We start from the raw sequence: 20519 nt of genomic DNA on the forward strand, positions 1-20519 counted from the left end.
ATTTTATGCATTTTTTATTGTTAGGATCTGGTCTTATTGTAATTTTTTTGTGAAGACATACTTTTGATGTATGGCTGGTGTTAAGAATAATTAATCTACAAAACGTCATTAACAAACCCAAGCAAAGCATTGTGATTTCACATAGTATACATTTAATAAACCTTTTCAATGCCATCAAACAAAGAGTTGGCCTGAAAAAAGAGTTATTTTGTTTATGTTGATATTTTGCACAAAAGTCAGCCAATCTTAAACCATCAGAATTTAAAACATTACCTCGGCACTAATGGTTCAAATGAGCTGACTGGGCGGATCCCACCGGTATTCGGATCGCTATTCTTAGCGCTTTGCTTCAATTGTTCCTGCTCGTATTGGAAGTTTTCTGCCGGAAGAACTGATCCTGGTTGCTTAATTTTGTGAATGGGAAGCACAACTCCGTCGTTTCCAGATCCGTTTAAAACTGCTGTAGCCATTTTAGTTGCTCTTAAACCTTTATTTTACTTTATTGTTTTTTACTTAATTACATTCAAAAGCAAACAAGGTATTTTCAAAACCAGTAACTTTACAAAAATTACAGATCTACTGCCTACAGATCTAGTAGATCTACTACAGGTATATATATCCAGAATGAGCAATGGGTTTTAACATGTCTCGGGTCACTACTAAAAACTAACCACCAACAGGCTATATGTACAGAATGAATTGCTGCTGCGCAATGAGCCTTGATAGGAAGGAACTACCAGGGATATGGGAACTACAACAAAACGCAATGAAATGAATAATAGACTAATGTTAAGCACAAAAATGAAGTTAAATCTATGCGATGAACTGGGAGACATAAAATCACGAGCTGATTTGGTTAGAGTTTGCAAGTAAATTAATTATATCGTGTTTATGACCTCTGAGCTTAAGCCTATGCATGTCAGATAAACTTTCCATCTTTAATGTTTTAAAAACCTTTTAATCTGAATGAGAACAATATACATCTCTATACTTAGTAGAGCAAGGAGTATCTGATTTTACAAATAGAAAATTAACAGACGCCGTTCTTAATTTGCAGTTCCAAACAAAGATGGCTGAAAGGCTTATCCTAGCTGTTTGTGTTCTTTCAGCTGTAAGAATTGACAAAGACAAAAAAATCTGCTTGTTCCAGCTGAATGCTTTCACTGCGATTTAGGTCTATAGCGTTGGCGCCTTGTAAGGTAACTGTCGCCGATTTTCTGCAGGTGTCGTCTTGCTGACCTAAAATAGACATTCCCTGAGGCGAGAGTTTACTCTACAGATGTTGCCGCAATGCTGACTTTCTGTGATTCAACTAGAGAAGTTTTGACTTGCTTTTCGACAGCTATTAGGCAAGCAAGCCCAGAAAGCAGAAATAGCGATTGATATCTTTAGTATAGCAGTAAGGCGCAATATAACGATATGAAAAGATAATTTTGTCTGTAACCGTGACAGTAATATTTGGAATAAATCGTGATAGCCTTCTTGTAAGCCCACAGACTTCGTTTCCGTTTAAAATCACATTTTTGATGATTGTGCTTGTAAATAAAAAAGGTTTTAGACACAAAATTTAGATAAAAAACTTACTTATTCATCACCAAGCAAGCCAGCAAAAACAGCAAGTGGATTAAAATAAGCATACAAGTAAACAACATAAAACTGAGCCAAAATACTAGAATACACTCAGCTAAAAAAAATTACATGCTGTCGACGTCAAATCTACTTCTACACTTCCAAATATGGATTGGTCAAGTACTCGTGCTTTCATCGAGCGTGTAGAATTACAATATAACCAATCGCAATTGTACAAGTTGTGGCAAGAATAATAATAATCGGTTGTTTGAACGTCTTCAGATCATAAATGATAGTAAACACTAAATTTTGCCAGTTGTGCTACGAATTAAAAACACCAAAAACTCGCTAGAAATCGCTGGGTAAAACAGCGTGTAGACTAGAGTCTGTAGACTACATACGTTTTTCTTGCGTGAGAATTCCGACAAAACGCATCGCTCGATCCATTGCACACAGGTGAATCAGACTGTTTACATTGCGCAAGCATTTCGTGCAGTCGCACGCAGACAATCGCAAGCGATCCAGCTGAGTGCAAGCTGAAGCTGACGCAACGGATTCTAGGTTACGTCAGCGATAAGTCAGTCTAAAAGCTAAGGTATTTTTGCGAAAAAACACCGAAGCTAGGCTAGTTTCTTGCCAGGTAATGACAGAAAAACAGCTCTTCACAGCAAAAGTAACAGCAGATTTTAGCTGAAGTTGCAACTGAAGTATCTTCCAAGAAGTTTTATTGGATTTTAAAGCAACATAGATGCCCTCTACAATGTTTTTTTTTCCCAACTTAACTTTCTTTCATTCATCTAGGACTAAGCCACAATTTTGAACTTCATGTGTGATGGTGGTGGATTGTTGCTCACAAAAAAACTTCTTGACAGTAAAGTAATATTAATCACCATACCTATGAGAGCTACCAGTAGGTAAGAACAAAATAAAAAGTTGCATATCAAGTCACTAGGCCTACCAGCTAAATGTCATTTCAAATTATGAAGCAAATGGTTGTACAAAATAGGCTACCTAGTCTAGATTTGAAAGTGCTGATTGCCTTTAACATGAAAAATCATTTAAAATGCACAAACATGTTACGTCTATTATTGTCGATACAGAACCACTAATCTGCAACGCTCTACAAAATACTCTGGTGCAAAAATTTGGAATAATATACCAGTTGAAATTCGCAAATTCTCCTTCACAACTTTTAAAAAATGTACAAAAATATAGGGTACGTACGCCTACCGAAGTTTTCAATTTTTTATTATCTTGGATCATTTCAACGTCTGGTGATGTTGAAACGACGTAGAAGAAAAATAATTTTTTCATTTTGTGGAATGTGATTCAACAATCGCAAAAGGAAAGACTCTCTTTGGAGTGATGTTTCTCTTCATTACAAATAAGGCAGTCAGTCATCAGTACTGAAGGTTTGTGCACGGTGTCTAGGCCATGTAGTACCGGAATGGCCTGTTTCGGGGAGTCCGATTCGGTGAGTTCCCTATTCGGTGAGAGTCTTTTTCGGTGAGAGCACTATTCGGTGATTTTTTTTTAGGGTAAGGAGTTAAGGTTAGAGGTTAAGGGTTGGGGTTAGGAGTTAGGAGTTAGGGGTTAAGAGTAGAGGTTAAGGGTTACAGGTTAGGGTCTTATTTCAACGTTTAGCGACGTTAAAACAATGTAAAAGCGGCAATGATAATTAGGCTACCATACCCAATAGTTTTCAAAAAAAATTACCGAATAGGGCTCTCACCGAAAAGACTCTCACCGAATCGGACTCACCGAATAGTAGCAGACCCAGAAAAAGTAACCCAAACTTTCCCTCAAAATAACAATTTGTAATTTCACAGCTCTAAAAACAAACAAAGCCTTGTGATCTTCATTGAAAGATTTGATGTTTTTTGTTAAAAAACGTTTCTCGTTGACAGCCGCGCACATGATTTTTTGAGTTTCCAGGTTTTCTATTCCAGAAAGTTTTTCTCCTTTGTGTTTACTGCGACAGGGTTGAATGGAAAAAGCTCTTCACGGCAGAAAAAAATCAGTAAAAAGAATTTCAGGCTAACCAATAGCATCATTTAAAGAGCATGAGTAAGGTTGACAGCTAGAAATCCGTTGAGTTCATTCTGTGTGGCGGAATGGCCCGTTTCGGTGAGTCCGATTCGGTGAATCCGATTCGGTGAGTCCGATTCGGTGAGTCCGATCCCTTAACGGGGGATTTTTTTTAATTTTTTTTTTAAATTATCGGGTACCGTAGCCTAATCATCATTGCCGTTTTAGGGTTAGGGGTTAGGGGTTAGAGGTTAGAAACTCACCGAATCAGACTCACCGAATCGGACTCACCGAATAGTAGCAGACCCCTGTGTGGAGCCACCGCTTTCCATTTCCGGCAAAATTGCAAAACTTTTTAATTGAAATTGCGTTTCTTTGCAGTAGACTTATGTCATACAACTATGACTGCGGACCAATAACTGATATGCACTAATCATGACAGGTTTGAGTCGCATTTGAGTTTATCCAGAATCTACCAACGCAAACGAAAGTTCTGCTGCTTGCCCACGTCTGCACGTTCAACGGCAACCAATGTGAAAAGTCTATTGCGATGCTTCGCTATTTTTTTATAACTTCTGCTAAGCCGATTGTTGTTTATTCTTCCATGATCAATGCTCTTTAAATGATGCTATTGGTTAGCTGAAATACTTTTTCCTGCCGTGAAGACCTTTTTCCATTCAATACTGTCGCAGTAAACGCAAAGGAGAAAAACTTTCTGGAATAGCAACCCTGAAAACTAAAAAAATCATGTGTGGCTGTCAACGAGGAACATTTTTTAACGAAAAACATCAATTCTTTCAATGAAGATCACAAGGCTTTGTTTATTTTTAGAGCTGTGGAATTACGAATGTTATTTACTAAGTGAGCACTGTTTATCCTGAATTTTTGTTTAAATACTGGGTGCGCAACTCATAGGTTTGTACTACATGGCCTGGACACCGTGCACAAACCTTCACTACTGCCTGCCTTATTTGTAATGAAGAGAAACATCACTCCAAAGAGAGTCTTTTCTTTGCGATTGTTGAATCACATTCCACAAAATGAAAAAAATATTTTTCTTCTACGTCGTTTCAACATCACCGGACGTTGAAATGATCCAAGATAATAAAAAAATTGAAAACTTCCCGTACGTTCCCTATATTTTTGTACATTTTTTAAAAGTTGTGAAGGAGGATTTGCTAGATTTCAACTGGTATATTATTCCAAATTTTTGCACCAGAGTATTTTGTAGAGCGCTGCAGATTAATGGTTGGGTATGTCTATAAACAATGCTGAAATTCAACAAAACGTATCAAACTATCACAGATTATAACACATGAAATACTATATTACATCAAAATCAAAAAGCATTATCATTAAACTCAGTAAGGTCTTATCTAATAATAGGGAGAGGGGGTTTAATTGGCTTTTTTCAAATCCAACTTTAGCCTTAGTTTTAGAATACAACTGGTTATTCTTGAACCTCTGGAAAAAAATTAGAAATTTCCTAATATTGTATTAACGTTACTTTTTGTTTATTGCATTTAAAGTTCAAGTGTTATTAGCTACTGTACTAAAACACATTAAATAAGTTGCAAGACTGCCCTATACATTTTCCTGATCTTGGTTTCATCGTAAAACATAGTAAGTTGGTCATTTCGATTTGGGAGCATGACTATGCGCATGTGCAAAAGCATGACATTAATGCAAACAGCTTGTATGAAGCTGATTGTAGTGGAGCTGCCGTAAATTGACCAAAACCTATCTCCAAAAACTACTTAAAATCAAAAAATATAGTTGCTTTTAGTTTGTATGTCTTTGGCTTTCTTCAGCAAAGATTTACGGTACGTACTTTGCATTTTTCATTCAAACCTTCATTCTGAGATTCTCCCTCAATCTTTCTCCATCTACTTGTCTATTTTATTGGCTGATTTCAGTTTAATCTAGTAGATTGACTTATCTTTGGTATGCTTCTGCTGCAACAACTAATTGAAAATTTCATGCTGACAATTGCTGCTGGACGGAAATTTCAATTTTTTTTCTAGAGGTCTTAAATACACTGTAGTACCCTAAAATCAGAGTTAAAGTTGAAATAAAAATTAACCTAACACCCCTTACTAATAAAACCTTTCTATTTCTGTGACCCAACCCAGCGAACCAATCACAATGCGTCTGGAACACTGAAATGTACCCCCACACAATGGTTACCAACAATAAGCAATATTCCTCCACCACACACCCAAAGACCAGCAGCAATTTCGAATATGCACTAACAAATTCTCAACCAAGCAGAAAATCTTCCAATGCCGTAGTTTAATAAATAGGGTCCACGTCTTTTAGGCGCCAGTCAAATAGGTGCGCACACTGTGACGTCTGGATATTTAGGTGCGGAGCACTGCGGCGCCCGTTCATTTGGGTGTTGTTATTCCTTGTAAAGTCTGCAGATTGTATCAGCTTGGCAAGTAGGGCAATGTTTTTCACACAAAATGTTATATTGAACAGAAAAATATGTTGTTTTGTTAATGCACGTGTGGAGATGAGGTACGAGACAACGCTCTGTCGCTCTAGTACTTTTGATATTAGTACATCTCCACAGGACATTCGCTATGCATCTTGAACACCAGAATGGCCCGTTTCGGCGAGTCCGATTCGGCTAATCCGATTCGGCTAGTCCGATTTGGCGAGTTCCCTATTCGGCGAGTGCCCTATTCTGCAAGTTTTTGAAATTTTATTTTTGAAAGGGAATTATCGGGTACCATAGCCTAACTGTTTTCACATCGTTTTAGCGTCGCTGAACGTGCAGAAAAGAATAAAAATAAAATGTTTTAACTATTAAATTAAAATTCGTCATGTCAGATCAGTTCAGTTGTTTTTATTTCTGACCATCATATTAAAAACAATACACGTCAACATAGCAAAGGTAGAAGCGACAAAACGTGAACGCTAAAACGTGCTTGAATTCGTCATGTCCGTTCAGTTGCTTTTAAGGTAGAAGCGACAAAACGTGAACGTTAAAACGTGCTTGTGACCGAAGTAAGTTATTGAGTTGAAAGAAATTTGACACGGTCGCAAACACCTTCAGAAAAATTTAAGATGTGAAGGGAAAATAAAAAAAAGAAAATGTTACAAAAAAAAAATTCATGTTTATATCTATAAGTTAGTACTTTTGAATAGTTGAAATGATTAGTTTGGATCAACAAATGTGTGGCCTACAGCTTGGATTGAAAGGAAATTATCGGGCACCGTAGCCTAGTTATCCCTACCAGCAAAAATTTGTTCCAAGAACCCAGTTAGCCTAACAGTTCATTTTTACATTGTAGTATCATCATCATAATCCATCGTCGGTTTGTTCCCCACTAGTGGGGGTGGCCGATTGTTTCCGCGCAGCAATTGTTTTAATCCCTTTTCTCCATTTCACCCTGTCCCTTGCATCTTCCTCCTTCAGTCCGACTTTTTTAAATTCATCCTTCACTTGTTGTTTCCACGTTCTTCTTGGACGACCGCGTTTCCTCTTCCCATCCACCTTTAGATCTAGTGCCTTTCTAAGAAAACTTCCTTCCTCCCTCCTTATCACACGTCCATACCATCTTACTCCATTTGCCCTTGCCAGTTGGTCTATGGTCTCTCTCATCTCTAGCATATCCAACAATTCTTCAGCCGAGAAGGAGTAACAGAATGAAAAGGCTAACCAAATGTGTGGTCTATCGTTTTAACGTCGCTAAACGTTGAAATCGTGTAGAAAAGAGAACTTTGCTGACTAGGATACGTTGCAAGCCTTAAAGCAGCCGGCGGCCATGGCCGCTAAGTAGTGCTTAGCGGCCATGACCGCCTGCCGCCTGTGCTACCTCCGCCTGTGAATGACCGCCTGTGCTACCTCCTCCGTCGGCCAAGTTCGGCCGCCGGTTTCTCAATTATTTAATTTCGCAATAGAATGTTCGTGGATTAAATGTCGAAAATATGTAGTGTCAAAGAGTGACGCAGAATTAGGTCAGCGCATCAGAATCACTACTGTTGTATTGAATATATTCAGCTGCGAGCACCAGCGCTGGAAGTCTTGTTTGCAATTCCCGAATGTTTATTTTAACGAAGTGTTAATCCGAAGTGCTAATTTACATCGGCTGGCGATATTGTCGTTTTTATATCGATTCAATGTTGTCGGACATTAAATCGTTGTTAAAAAGGAGAACTTTGTTAGTTGACATCCATGGGTAAAACACGTGCCTTCATAATTGAGAAATGTCCCCGCTGTGGGTTAGTAACTTCACACCCTCAATGGTGACATCATAACGATATAAATGGTCAGGTTTTATGAAAGGCGGTATGCAGTTGAAACAATTTACTGAGCTGCGAGCAGTTAAAACAATTAACACGAGTTTTCAGGCCTGCGTTGAAACTGAGAAACATTCACAGTAGCCCTTCGATACGTTGCATTTTTAAGATTATGCATTTTTAAGATAATGTATTTAGACGTTGAATCAATGTACAAATGAACTGTTAGGCTAAATGGGTTCTTGGAACAAATCGAAGGGCTTCTGTGAATGTTTCCCAGTTTCAACGTATCCTAGTCAGCAAAGTTCTCTTTTCTACACGATTTCAACGTTTAGCGTCGTTAAAACGATGTTAAAATGGCAATTTCTGCTGGTTGGGATAACTAGGCTACGGTACCCGATAATTTCCTTTCAATCCAAGCTTTTGTTGATCCAAACTAATCATTTTAACTATTCAAAAGTACTAACTTATAGACATTAAACATGATTTTTTTTTGTAACATTTTCTTTTTTTTATTTTCCCTTTATTTTGTAAATTTTTCTGAAGGTGTTGCGACCGTGCCAAATTTTTTTCAACTCAATAACTTACTTCGGTCACAAGCACGTTTTAACGTTCGCGTTTTGTCGCTTCTACCTTTTTCTACACCTTTGCTATGTTGACGTAAATTGTTTTTGGTAACAACTGAACTGACATGACGAATTCAAGCACGTTTTAACGTTCGCGTTTTGTCACTTCTACCTTTGCTATGTTGACGTGTATTGTTTTTAATATGATAGTCAGAAATAAAAACAACTGAACTGACGTAACGAATTTTAATTTAATAGTTAAAACATTTTATTTTTATTCCTTTCTGCACGACTGCAACGTTTAACGATGTAAAAACGGCAATTATAATTAGGCTACGGTACCCGATAATTCCCTTTCAAAAATAAAATTTCAAAAACTCGCCGAATAGGGCACTCGCCGAAAAAGGCTCTCGCCGAATAGGGAACTCGCCGAATCGGATTAGCCGAATCGGACTCGCCGAATAGTAGCAGACCCTTTGAACACAGGTTGCAGCCAGATGGAACCTTACTTAATCTGTTATCTTTCGCAATTACTTCTACTCGGGATGGATTGGTCGTGTGGCGAGTGCGTATGAGACAACGATCTACTACATCTACATGAATACATTTCTAAAGGGCATATTAACCCTGGCTACAAGTTGCAAGCATAATTGTGCAACTTTGCTCGTTATTAACCCTAGTCGGGGTTTTGACGGAAAACTAAGTTACTCTTCACTCAAGCCTACCACCCGCTTGAATATAGGCTACGGTATATTTTTTACTGATGTTCAGTGTAGTCATTATTTGACTCACTAAAATTGAACTCAGTCATGTTCGGAAACTTGAATAATTTATTGATTAAGCTTTTGCCGACGCAAACCTGGACTAACAACTAATAGATGCCGAACACACGCATTAAAATACAATAAATTTTTCTGTTCAATATAACATTTTGTGTGAAAAGCATTGCCGGTTTAGGGTCTGCTACTATTCGGCTAGTCCGATTGGGCTAGTTCGATTGGGCTAGTCCGATTCGGCTATTACCCTATTCGGCTAGTCCGATTTGGCTAGTCTGATTGGGCTAGTTTCCTATTTGGCTAGTACAGTCTTTATCAGTTAGTTCCCTATTCGGCAATTTTTTGAAAATCCAACGATAATCCTTCTGTAATCCAACAAAATCCTTCTGTAAATCCAAGGACGCCTTCTGTTTATTTAAAGAATTTTGTATTTTATTCCACAATAGGCTATCGTTTCTTTTGCATTCTTGCATTTTATCCAGTTTTTACTTTTGAGTGCCTTCCCAGACGGCAAAATCAGTCATTTTTATATTGATTCAACATCTGCAGACGTTAAATCAATGTAAAAATGGCGGATTTTACTGTCTGGGTGAGCCATGTGATAAATTAAAGCCTTCGGTTGCGTCATAATGAATTGCGTGTAATTACCACTCCTTGACGGACGAGCAAGACTACGCGCGCCGGTATTTAAGAGAATAGCTGAGAAAAAAGTGGGAAGCGAGGTAAAGTTGTTTACCATAGAAATGCTTGTCACAAAGCAATAACGAAATTCTGGAAAACCTTTTCGAATGCGCTGACCGCTGATCAATGATTTTAATTGGGAAAGAAAGCCAGAAGTAGAAATTTTTTTATTCAGGTTAAAGTGAAACCACTCTACGTTGGACTAAAGTTCAAAGTAACTATCAAGTTGCCTTGCAAAGCGGAAGATCAAAGTTCGCAAAACCGGTCGTAAAGTTGATTTTGCCCAAAAATTAGGTCGTTGAAATCAATGCTTAATTAGTATTACTCGTAACTTTCGCGTGATATAGGTCCAATTTTTTTTTGTAGTCAGAGTGTAAAGATGGAGGTTTGATATTATCGAATTGAATCGCCGGTTAATACTTACCGCCGATTAATTCTCTAAATTGATGGACCGTGCATTATCGTAAAAACTGTCCATCCGCGCATTTGCCACTTTGACTATATATGATAATATATGACTTTGTTTTAGAGCATCAAAATTATGCTATCTCGGTAATTAATAACTCGTATGTAAGTTTTTACATGTATTTTAGACATAGGCGTCTAAGCCGTGGGGGCCTGGCCCCCACGCATATTTCTGCGTGGGGGCAACTTTTTATGCTGTATTGATACATAAAACAATAAATGAACTAGCGATCGGCAGCAGGAAAACATTTTTTGAATGCAAACCGCAACAGCTTTGCAATAAATAATCACTAGAACGAGTAGCGATGCTACAATCCAACACCAGACAACAAAATCTGTCATTTTTACATTGATTTAACGTCTGCAGACGTTGAATCAATGTAAATATGATTGATTTTGCTGCCTGGGACAAAGCAAAAATCTACCATTTTGTGTCGATTCAATGTCATCAGATGTTGAATGCACCCAAAAGAAAAACATAATTTGCTACGTAAACGGAGCGTGCGTTTAGCTTTATGAGCTTGCAAACAGACTTGATGTCGCTTTCGAAAGTCGAAACCTCTGCACTGCAGTGAATTGCGCGGTGTCCAGTGAATCGCTTGCTGTGAAAATGAACTTGAAGTCTCGGCCCGAGGTAACCACTAACCAACGCAACAAGGGCTGGTACAAACCGCATTGCGCACACGCCGCATAATCAACGCAGTACCGGTAACGGACTCGCGCAAACTGATTGGCGCACACACGACACACAAAGGCGGAATATGCGCATCTTTTGTTTCATCTGCAACGCGAAAACGGGCGTTTTACGGACAACACTAAAAGGCAGAAATGCGGAAACGCGGAAATAAGCCGCAATAACTTTAGAATTAAAACAGTCATAGTATTTAATGATCTCACAATTGCTTTTTAATAATATCTTTCAATGATATTTGAACATAAGAAAATGTTCGTTATTGAGTTGTGGCTAAAAATCGCATTTCCGCCTTTTTCCTATTTCAATAAATTCCATTAAATTTCGAAATTTACTCCAATAACTGTGGAATTAAAACAGTCAAATTATTTAATGACCTCACAATTGCTTCTAAACAATATCTTTCAATGATATTTCAACATAAAAGTAGGTTCGGTGGTGAGTTGTTGTTAAAAATCGCATTTCCGCTTTTTTCCATGTTGCAACATTTCATTCTTTCATGATGAAGTTATCGCTATGTTAAACAATATGGACGCCAAGATCGTACTTCCGCGTTTTCTGCATCGGCATTAAATCACTACTTCTGCGGACAATACGCCATTTCAATCATAAGTTGCGATATTGTAGTGAAAAGAGAGCAATGTCAAGTCGAAACCTTAATCAAACGTCTCTCCGTAACTATTTTTCAAGGGCTGCTTACGGATGTCAGCAACTTTTAAATTTATTCAAGGTGACGTGTTGCTGAATTGATGTTAACATGCAGTCTTCGAAATTAGCATATTTTTACTTCGGCAAAAACGTTGCCGAGGCCAAACGGCAAAAGTTGAAATTGCCTCGGCAATTGCTGTGAACGTTTATTACAAAAAAATTGTAGGCTACCACAACATGTAAAACGTGAAGCGAAAAATATAATAGAGTAGTCTATCAAGACCGCATTGTTTGATTTGTTGTGATGTAATAATACCAAAAGTAGCGATAAAGCGAGCAACGCGATACCCACACTGTTACGATAATTCGTGTTAAATAACTCATGGGGGGAAGTATGTTAATTTTGGGTTGATTCAACGTTCGAGTCAGCACAAATCGATTTAATTTTCCCGACCGGTTGTATTGCCTATTGCGTAACAACAATGCCCAATAAGAAATGACGACAACGTTATTTTTTAAGACGCAAAACTGCCCGTTCATGAACGCGCGATGTCATATGATCGGAAGCATTACTTTTCTTTACTGCTGAAGTACCATTTATCCAATTTTGAACTACTTTTTTAACTGGGCCCCGTAGCTTTTCTAATTCTGATTTGTTTCCGTCATAAAATTCTATACAAATTTTGCAAAATACTACACTAACTTTTCCTTCTGTCCCCTCTGTTTCATAACCTATAGCACAGTGGTTCCCAAAGTATGGGTCGCGACCCAAACATGGGTCGCGAAGGGTCAGAAAATGGGTCGTGCAGAGACGATCTAAATCTGCCAAAATAGGACTGTTGTAAATTAATTTATAAAGAAACTTTTTTTTCTTCTATTGAGTTGTTTTAATCCCAACATCGACAGTATCATTGCATCCTACACTTTTATTTGGCTTCTCTTCTATCAATCAATTATGGCCAACAGTTTTACCGACATTCAAGTCACTTCCTTCAACAAATCACGTTAAACGTAGATTACTCTCTGAGTTGACAATTAAAGATTTCTGAACTATTTTTTTAATTTGAAGTTAATTTTTATCTGCGACCCTGGTTGCAGGGAAGCCGCTACGTAGGCTGTGTTATAAAATGTTGTCAAACGAATACAAAGAAGAACAAGAAGAGACATCCGACATGTGCAAAAAAATGTGCGTAGGCTATTTTTAAGCACCAAGAAGAGGCACTGAAGCCAAACCGGTTTGACTCTACAACGAATCCAGCACTTTTACTTACTCTCTGAGCAAGACGAGCTACAGTAGGCTACACCACTCTACAACTGGTTGTCTGTGTCTTGTTTATAGCAGGCATTTAAATAATCGGGAATCCCAGCGTCAAATGTCTGTCTCGCTAAACGGAAATCCTTTACCATATTATACTGCAAACCCAACTTACCTTGGAGTAAAACTTGACCGGCAGTTGGCCTACAGACCCCACATGGAGTCACTCCGTGCCAGAGAAATAACTTATTGAGAAGCCTTGCAGGAACAGGATGGGGAGCCCGAGCATCAACCTTGCGTACAAGTGCACTAGCCTTGGTCTACAGCTCAGCCAAATATGCCACAGCTGTGTGGAACCGTAGCAGAAACACAAAAAAGATAGATGTATGCATTAACGACACCTTGCGCATCATCACTGGCTGTCTCCGCCCCACACCTACTGCTTATCTACCAACTTTGGCTGGCATTGCTCCTGCTCATGTCCGTAGGGAAGAAGCCTCTCACAAACTGGCTTTGCATGCAAGACTCGATCCTCAACACCTTCTCCACAGTCACTCCCAAAGATATGGACCAGTCAGGCTTCAACGCCTGTCATCAACCATTTCATCGATATGCTACACCGCTTGTGGATAAGAACTTCAGCTGCATGGAGACATGGGCCCAGGAATGGAACGAGCTGCCACATATCCCTCCCCAGTTTTCAGTTATACCAGCACTCTCCATCCCTCCTGGAGCAGACCTCTCAAGAAAGGCATGGGTCACATTGAACAGGATCAGATGTGACGTTGGCTGCACTGGAGCTAATCTGTTTAGGTGGGGGTTGCACAATACGCCGATATGTGTCTGCGGAGCGGTAGAACAAACAATGCTACACATATTCCACGAATGTCCCATCTTACGGCCTCCAAGTGGAAACATCGGTACCGTATTTGACAACCGGACCCAACTACCGTATCATGGCTACACGATGAGGCATTGCCAATCTAAGCTACTACAAGTCAAACGAGAGAAGAAGAAGAAGCAGGCAAACATTGCAAAAACAGTATAGACTGCTGAAATTGTTTATACAGATTTTCTGCGTCTTGGGTCGCGAGATGTTCACCAAACTCATATTTGGGTCGCGCTCAAAAAAGTTTGGGAACCACTGCTATAGCAGGTAATATCCACTTTTTAACTGTATCTTCCTTTACCATGATTTATATTGGCAATGACACTGGTAAAGAACAAGCATTCGATGAAAGAATAACTTATTGCGTAACAATTAAGCCAGTATTTATAAGGTTGCAAACTTATTTTATAGTTTACATGAGCAATGAGCATTGTCAGCGCATAAAATTGCACCTGTTGTTGTTACGCAACCAGACATCTATCACAAACCACAATTAACAAAGCTCACTCTAAAGGTTAACGCGTTAACCTATTACTTACATGTATTCGACGTCTGTTGATGTTGTGTGGTTCGTTGTGAAAGCGGCGCGATCGTTTCTGATACAGCTGGACAAGATAACGAAAGGCAAAGCGCGATAAGGAGTAAATGCTTACAATAATTTGACGTCTACTGGCGTTGAATCAATGCAAATAAGGTGATATTTCTATAAAAGATTCAATTCTCCCAGCTGGGTACGTGTCTAAGCGCCGGCGAAGTAGAAAGTAACCCAAATAAAAACATCAAGCAATAGGAAGATTGAATCAACCTCCTAGTCTGGTGTGGTCTGAGAAAATTAGGGTTATTTTTGTAATCTTGTGGTCCTTACAAGCGCTTGTGTGGCCTCGGCAATTGCCGATTGCCGAGGCTAATTTCGAAGACTGAACATGAATGATTTTACTTTCCACAGGTATACTATATTTTCAAGCGTAGGATCAAGTTAGTATTTGCATTCCATTTTCAAAACATTGTCGCAACAAGAGAGCCGCAACAAGATTGGCGAAGTGTTTTGTTTGTGGGAAATGCAGTAAAGGAAGGAATGAAGTGGAAGGCCATGATGATGAGTTCTGCCATGGCATCGAAACAGTGACAGACTTCTGTTATCTGGGTGATCGGATAAATGGAAGTGGTGGATGTGAAGCAGCGGTGACAACAAGGGCAAGATTGGGCTGGGCAAAGTTCAGGGAATGTGGGGAAATGTTGTATGGCAGAAAATTCTCACTAAGGATGAAAGGGAAAGTATATCGGAGCTGTGTGCGGCCTGCAATGCTATATGGTAGCGAGACATGGATATTGAGAGAGAGTGAACTGGCAATCCTGAGAAGAACGGAAAGGTCAATGGTGAGAGCAATGTGTGGGGTGAAAACGAGAAGGGAAAAAAGGACTGAAGAATTGTTGGATATGCTAGAGATGAGAGAGACCATAGACCAACTGGCAAGGGCAAATGGAGTAAGATGGTATGGACATGTGATAAGGAGGGAGGAAGGAAGTTTTCTTAGAAAGGCACTAGATCTAAAGGTGGATGGGAAGAGGAAACGCGGTCGTCCAAGAAGAACGTGGAAACAACAAGTGAAGGATGAATTTAAAAAAGTCGGACTGAAGGAGGAAGATGCAAGGGACAGGGTGAAATGGAGAAAAGGGATTAAAACAATTGCTGCGCGGAAACAATCGGCCACCCCCACTAGTGGGGAACAAACCGACGATGGATTATGATGATGATGATGATGTCATTCCATTTACAGTGTACCTTTTAGTAAACCTTTTTGTCTCTTGTTTCATAAATCTAGTTTGTTGCTAAACTTTATGTTGTGCTGAGCTGAACGAGTCGCAGTCCATCAACCGCTAGCTAACGCAGATGCATGTCATGTGTTTGCTTAACCGAAGTGGTCGAGTTTTGTTTATAATAATTAACGGTAGGTCGAACGTAGCGATAACTCCGAGTGTGGCAATAAAAGCAATCCTAGTATGACAGCATAATTACGTCATCCATCTGCGTGACATTTGCTGAATTTACGTTGCTGCTGATGAAACACGCTTTCGCCCCCACGGCCAAAAAAATAGTTAGGCGCCTATGATTTTGAACAATAACACACTCGAACAACTAACAAAACACTTCTGTTTATCCCATTAACCTGTATTGTTAATCAATCATGAAAAATGTTGTTTTGGTGTAAAACACATATTTTGAACGAACCCAGACAACAAAAATGACGGATTTTGCCATCTGGGAAGGCACTCAAAAGTAAACACTGGATAAAATGCAAAAGAAACGATAGCCTATTGTGGAATAAAATACAAAATTCTCTAAATAAACAGAAGGCGTGGTTGGATTTACAGAAAGATTTTGTTTGATTACAGAAGGATTATCGTTGGATTTTCAAAAAATTGCTGAATAGGGAACTAACTGATAAAGACTGTAGCCAAATAGGGAACTAGCCCAATCGGACCAGCCAAATCGGACTAGCCGAATCGGGCTGTAGCCGAATCGGGCTGTAGCCGAATAGGGTAATAGCCGAATCGGACTAGCCCAATCGGACTAGCCGAAACCCTGGGCCATTCCGGCCGGTTTAAGCAGCTTCACTCACGGAAGCCATGACACATTTTTCTGTTCAATACAACATTTGGTGTGAAAATAATTGCTTTACCTGCCAAGCTGATACAATCTGCAGACTTTACTAGGAATAGCACCTAAATGAACGGGTGCCACAGTGCTCCGCACCTAAATATCCAGACGCCACAGTGTGTGCGCCTATTTGACCGACGCCTAACTGTCTGCGCCTAAAAATTTATATACTCCCAATAAATACATCAAGCACCAAAACCTCAGAATTTAAATCAAAACACCCCTACCACAAACTCGACCCATCTCCAATTAATATTACAACTGAGTAGCAGAAATTCTGGAAAAACAAAATCACTCCTGGTGGAGAATTACTCACAGATTCAACAAAAGCGTTCCCAGGATTTAATGCGGCTTCCAGAAAATATTGGTATACTGCAAATAGCATAAGAACAAACCAAACTAAAACAAATGACAACCTTTATTGATGGGGGATGACAATTCGAGTAAACTGCACAAAATGCAATGTTCCAAATCAGCCCACAGATCATCTCGTATTGGAGTGCCCAATAACCAAGCTTCAAGGAAGATACTTTACAGCCCACCAATGCTACATCGTCCTCATGGCTAAATAAAAACTGCTTGGACTTAGTGTCATACGGATCAACAATCACTTAAACAGTTTACCAGGTAGGTAAGGTAGGTAAGTAAAAAAAAATTAACACATATTTTTTAACTTGAAAATAAAACTATTTAATAATATTTTGCTCATAGTTGATTACTTTCATGTGAGGCTAAATTGCTCACAAAGCAAGGTTTGCCTAATTTTGGTTTAGATGTAGCTTGGGACTGACCTCACAACATAGGCGCCGACTTTTCGAAAAACCTTAGGGGGCGAGAAAGGTGTTGACGTCATAACCATAACGCTATTTTACTCAATTAAAATAGTCTTTGATTAAGCTTACTGTATTGTTTATATTGACACCTAGGTTGCAAACCGAATTTATTAGAACCGCTGCTTGAAACGATTAGTTTTACGCATGCAGTACGACTAGTCGTAAAAATTTTGATATTGTTAGCTCATTGCATAGTTGGAAAACAGGCCGATTTGTTTCCTTTTTGTACGAGTGAATAACAACAATCTAGACAGTGAAGTTATCGAAATAAAAGGAAAAAATCATGATCTCAAGCCGATTGGAAACCCGCTTTGAGTTTTATTAACCTCGTTTTGCTAATTACTTACCTTCAAAGTGTTAACAACGGCGAAGTATTTTCTCTTCTGTTTTTTATCGAAAGTCTTTATAACTTAGTCTTTTATCGAATATTATACCGTATATACTCGAGTATAGGTCGAGATGTTTGCAAGTGATTTTCACCTCAAAAACACGGTTCAACTAATACACGGAACAAGCTTTTGTCTCTAGCTCAGCAGTTTTCAAACTGAACGCATTTTTGCTGTGGCAAAATCATCGCCGACGTAGATTACGGAGTGTGAAATGTTGTCGGTCGAAGTAAAAGTTTTGAATACGTTTATTTGCAATGATTCAAACTTAATTTTCAAGTTAAATGATTTCTTGTCAATTCTAAACTTTATGCACTTGTTGAGCAATATGCAAAGCTCACGAGACAAAACAGCAGGAAGAGCTGTTTTAAGAGATCAATTTATTTTTATTTTTGCGTGTAGGATATAATCGTTCTTATTACGTAACATTCCATGATCGTTGAAGTCGATGTCAAACCCTAGCGGCCGCATAAAACAATGATGTCAGGTTGGCTAGGTGATAATAGCGGTAAAAGACGCCGTTAATGCAAGCAATATCTGCGACCAAGACTATTAAACACCTTTTGTTTTATCGGCTTTCGATTTAATTCTCATAACATAACGAACAAAACAATGCGTTCTGTTCAATCATAATTGATGTCACAGCGGGAAGACCTCGTTGAAAATAGCGCGTCTAATTTAGCTGGTTTACTTAATATTGCCGTGAATAGTTACGTGACTATTCCAGCAGCGTAAGTTACTCTGCGCTCTACTTTGAAATTTCCTCAAACATACGCAATTACACTTTAACACTACAACATAGTCCACACCAGTGGTTCTTAACCGCCAGTAACTTTTGTGCTGGTCCACCAACATTCAACAAGTTGCTTCATTTGTTCAATTTGCTCGATAAATCACCATTCGCTTCACTGTTTTGTCATCTTCCTTTTGTAGGCACAATTTTATGCCATTTTGCTTAACTGCTCTCAACAGAAAACGTGCCATTAAAGATCATATTATATACTCGATTGTCAAACTTGTTCAAACAATAAACTATCCTTGGAGTCTTTTAAAATTGTACGTAAATGCTTCACCAAATTTGATGCTCAAATGCATGAGGCTTTGCTTATAAAATCTTGCAATCCTCACCTCAATAGGCAGCTGTTTGCGGCAGGCGCCTCCTATCTGCTAAATGTCTTCACGTAATTTTGCGTCATTGATTTGTGTTTTTTTCCCTAGGCAATTAAGTGTCATGTGATTTTGCCTCTCCTCTGCCTTGCCGTTTCATTTTTATGATATTTTTGATTTTTGTGTATGTAGATCAGATCTGTAATTTCAATTTATGAGGAACATCATTACAATGAATCATTTGACTAGGCTACATTCTGAATATTTGAGCATAGTTTCGCATAAGTTTTTTTTTTATTTCCGAGTCTATCTCTCTATATTGTGCCTTCAATACTATGGTTATCAATTGGCAAAAAGATTTTTATATTTTTACCTGTCTGGTAGTGTTAAAAAAACTTTCATCTTAGCTTTGATAAGCTGCTGCAACCAATTAAATAGAACTGGCAACCTTCGTTTGGTCACTTCTGGTCTGGCAGCAAGTCCTGGACAGAGTATACAGTACACGGCACGCGGTCTGAAAGCTTCTGGACCACAGTAACTTCTAGACAGTTACACTAGCAATGCCTGATAATTTTCAAGAGTTGCCAGACCTGCAAGTTTTTCTTCCAAGTTGTCGGAAATTCTTAGCAGTTGCGAGTTTTGGTGTCGTTGATTCAGGGTCATTTTGTTTTCTCCATATCAAAAACAAAACATAAAATTTGTATGAATTGTTGTTTTATGTCTCCTCTGTGTTTTGTTTATATGAAAATAAATTGAAAATATACAACTTCATTAATACATAGTCGCGCTCGATCAGCAATCACCCCAAATTTAAAGTCTTACAAAATAGCAAATGTTATTATCAGTGGTGGATTTCCAGAAGATTAGCTTCCGGAGCGCTAGTTTTTTACTTTCCAAATGCGCTAGGTGCCGTAGAAAAAATTCAGAAATATGTCTTTATAAGACTTCGAAACAACACACTTGATGAACCTAAAACGTTGCTAAAGTAAGTATCATGGTTTATAGATGGTATAGCGTTGTTCAATGCAAATATTCATATTTTAGTGAAACAATAATACAAAAAATACAAGTTATAGCCTAGAAAAAAAAAGAATAAAACTTGTTTTTAGTTTTTTCCACTTTTGATTTTTCAAGTTATAGCCTACAATTTTTAAGACACTTATTGTATTCAAAATCATAAAACCTCTGGCGACTTCGGGTCTCAATTGCCGGGTTACGTCCATGGCGTAATCAGGATCCAACATACTTCGCTGGTTAAAAATTTCTCAATGGAAGACGGATCATTCGTATAAAGAGTAAACTTGAAACAGTTACAGTGTGTAGAGAAGCACGGTCAGATGTCAGTATGAGGTTCATTTGTGAAAATCCGCGCTCACACTCGCTCGATGAAATTGGAAGGGATTATAATGACGTTATCAAATTTTGAAGACTCTGGGATCTTCTTTTCGTACTTCTATATTCACGAAGTCCTCTCACAGCAGCTTCGCGTTCATCTAAGCACAATCTCTTTGCCACTTCAATGATTTCGTTTTCTCCGTGTGTCATTACTGTGTCCTCTGGTCAAATAGTTGGATCAAGTACTTTTCAGCTGTTAATAAATGACAAGTCTGTTGAATTCAGCAAGCGATCTTGGATGGAATTTCCTAAGTGATTATACACCCTTCTCTGTTGGGTGGAAAATACCATCCTTTGGTAGGGTGGAAATGACCATCTTTCGC

General features: G+C 38.7%; 1 protein-coding gene across 2 annotated transcripts in view; it reads right to left on the reverse strand.

Moving 5' to 3' along the window:
- LOC145765257 (LIM and senescent cell antigen-like-containing domain protein 1) overlaps window positions 1–20519 on the reverse strand; it is a 50616-nt gene that overhangs the window by 27423 nt on the left and 2674 nt on the right. The window contains exon 1 of one of the 2 annotated variants that reach the window (XM_082577049.1): window positions 274–1124. The exons of the other annotated variant lie outside the window; for it this stretch is intronic. Within the exon in view, the coding sequence (XP_082433175.1) occupies window positions 274–470 (197 nt within the window). The 5' untranslated portion in view covers window positions 471–1124. Of the gene's footprint in view, window positions 1–273; window positions 1125–20519 lie in introns of those variants that run through there. 2 annotated transcript variants of the gene reach the window in all.

This window comes from Aplidium turbinatum, chromosome 2, assembly GCF_918807975.1.
Source record: "Aplidium turbinatum chromosome 2, kaAplTurb1.1, whole genome shotgun sequence".
Classification (NCBI taxonomy): Eukaryota; Metazoa; Chordata; class Ascidiacea; order Aplousobranchia; family Polyclinidae; genus Aplidium; species Aplidium turbinatum.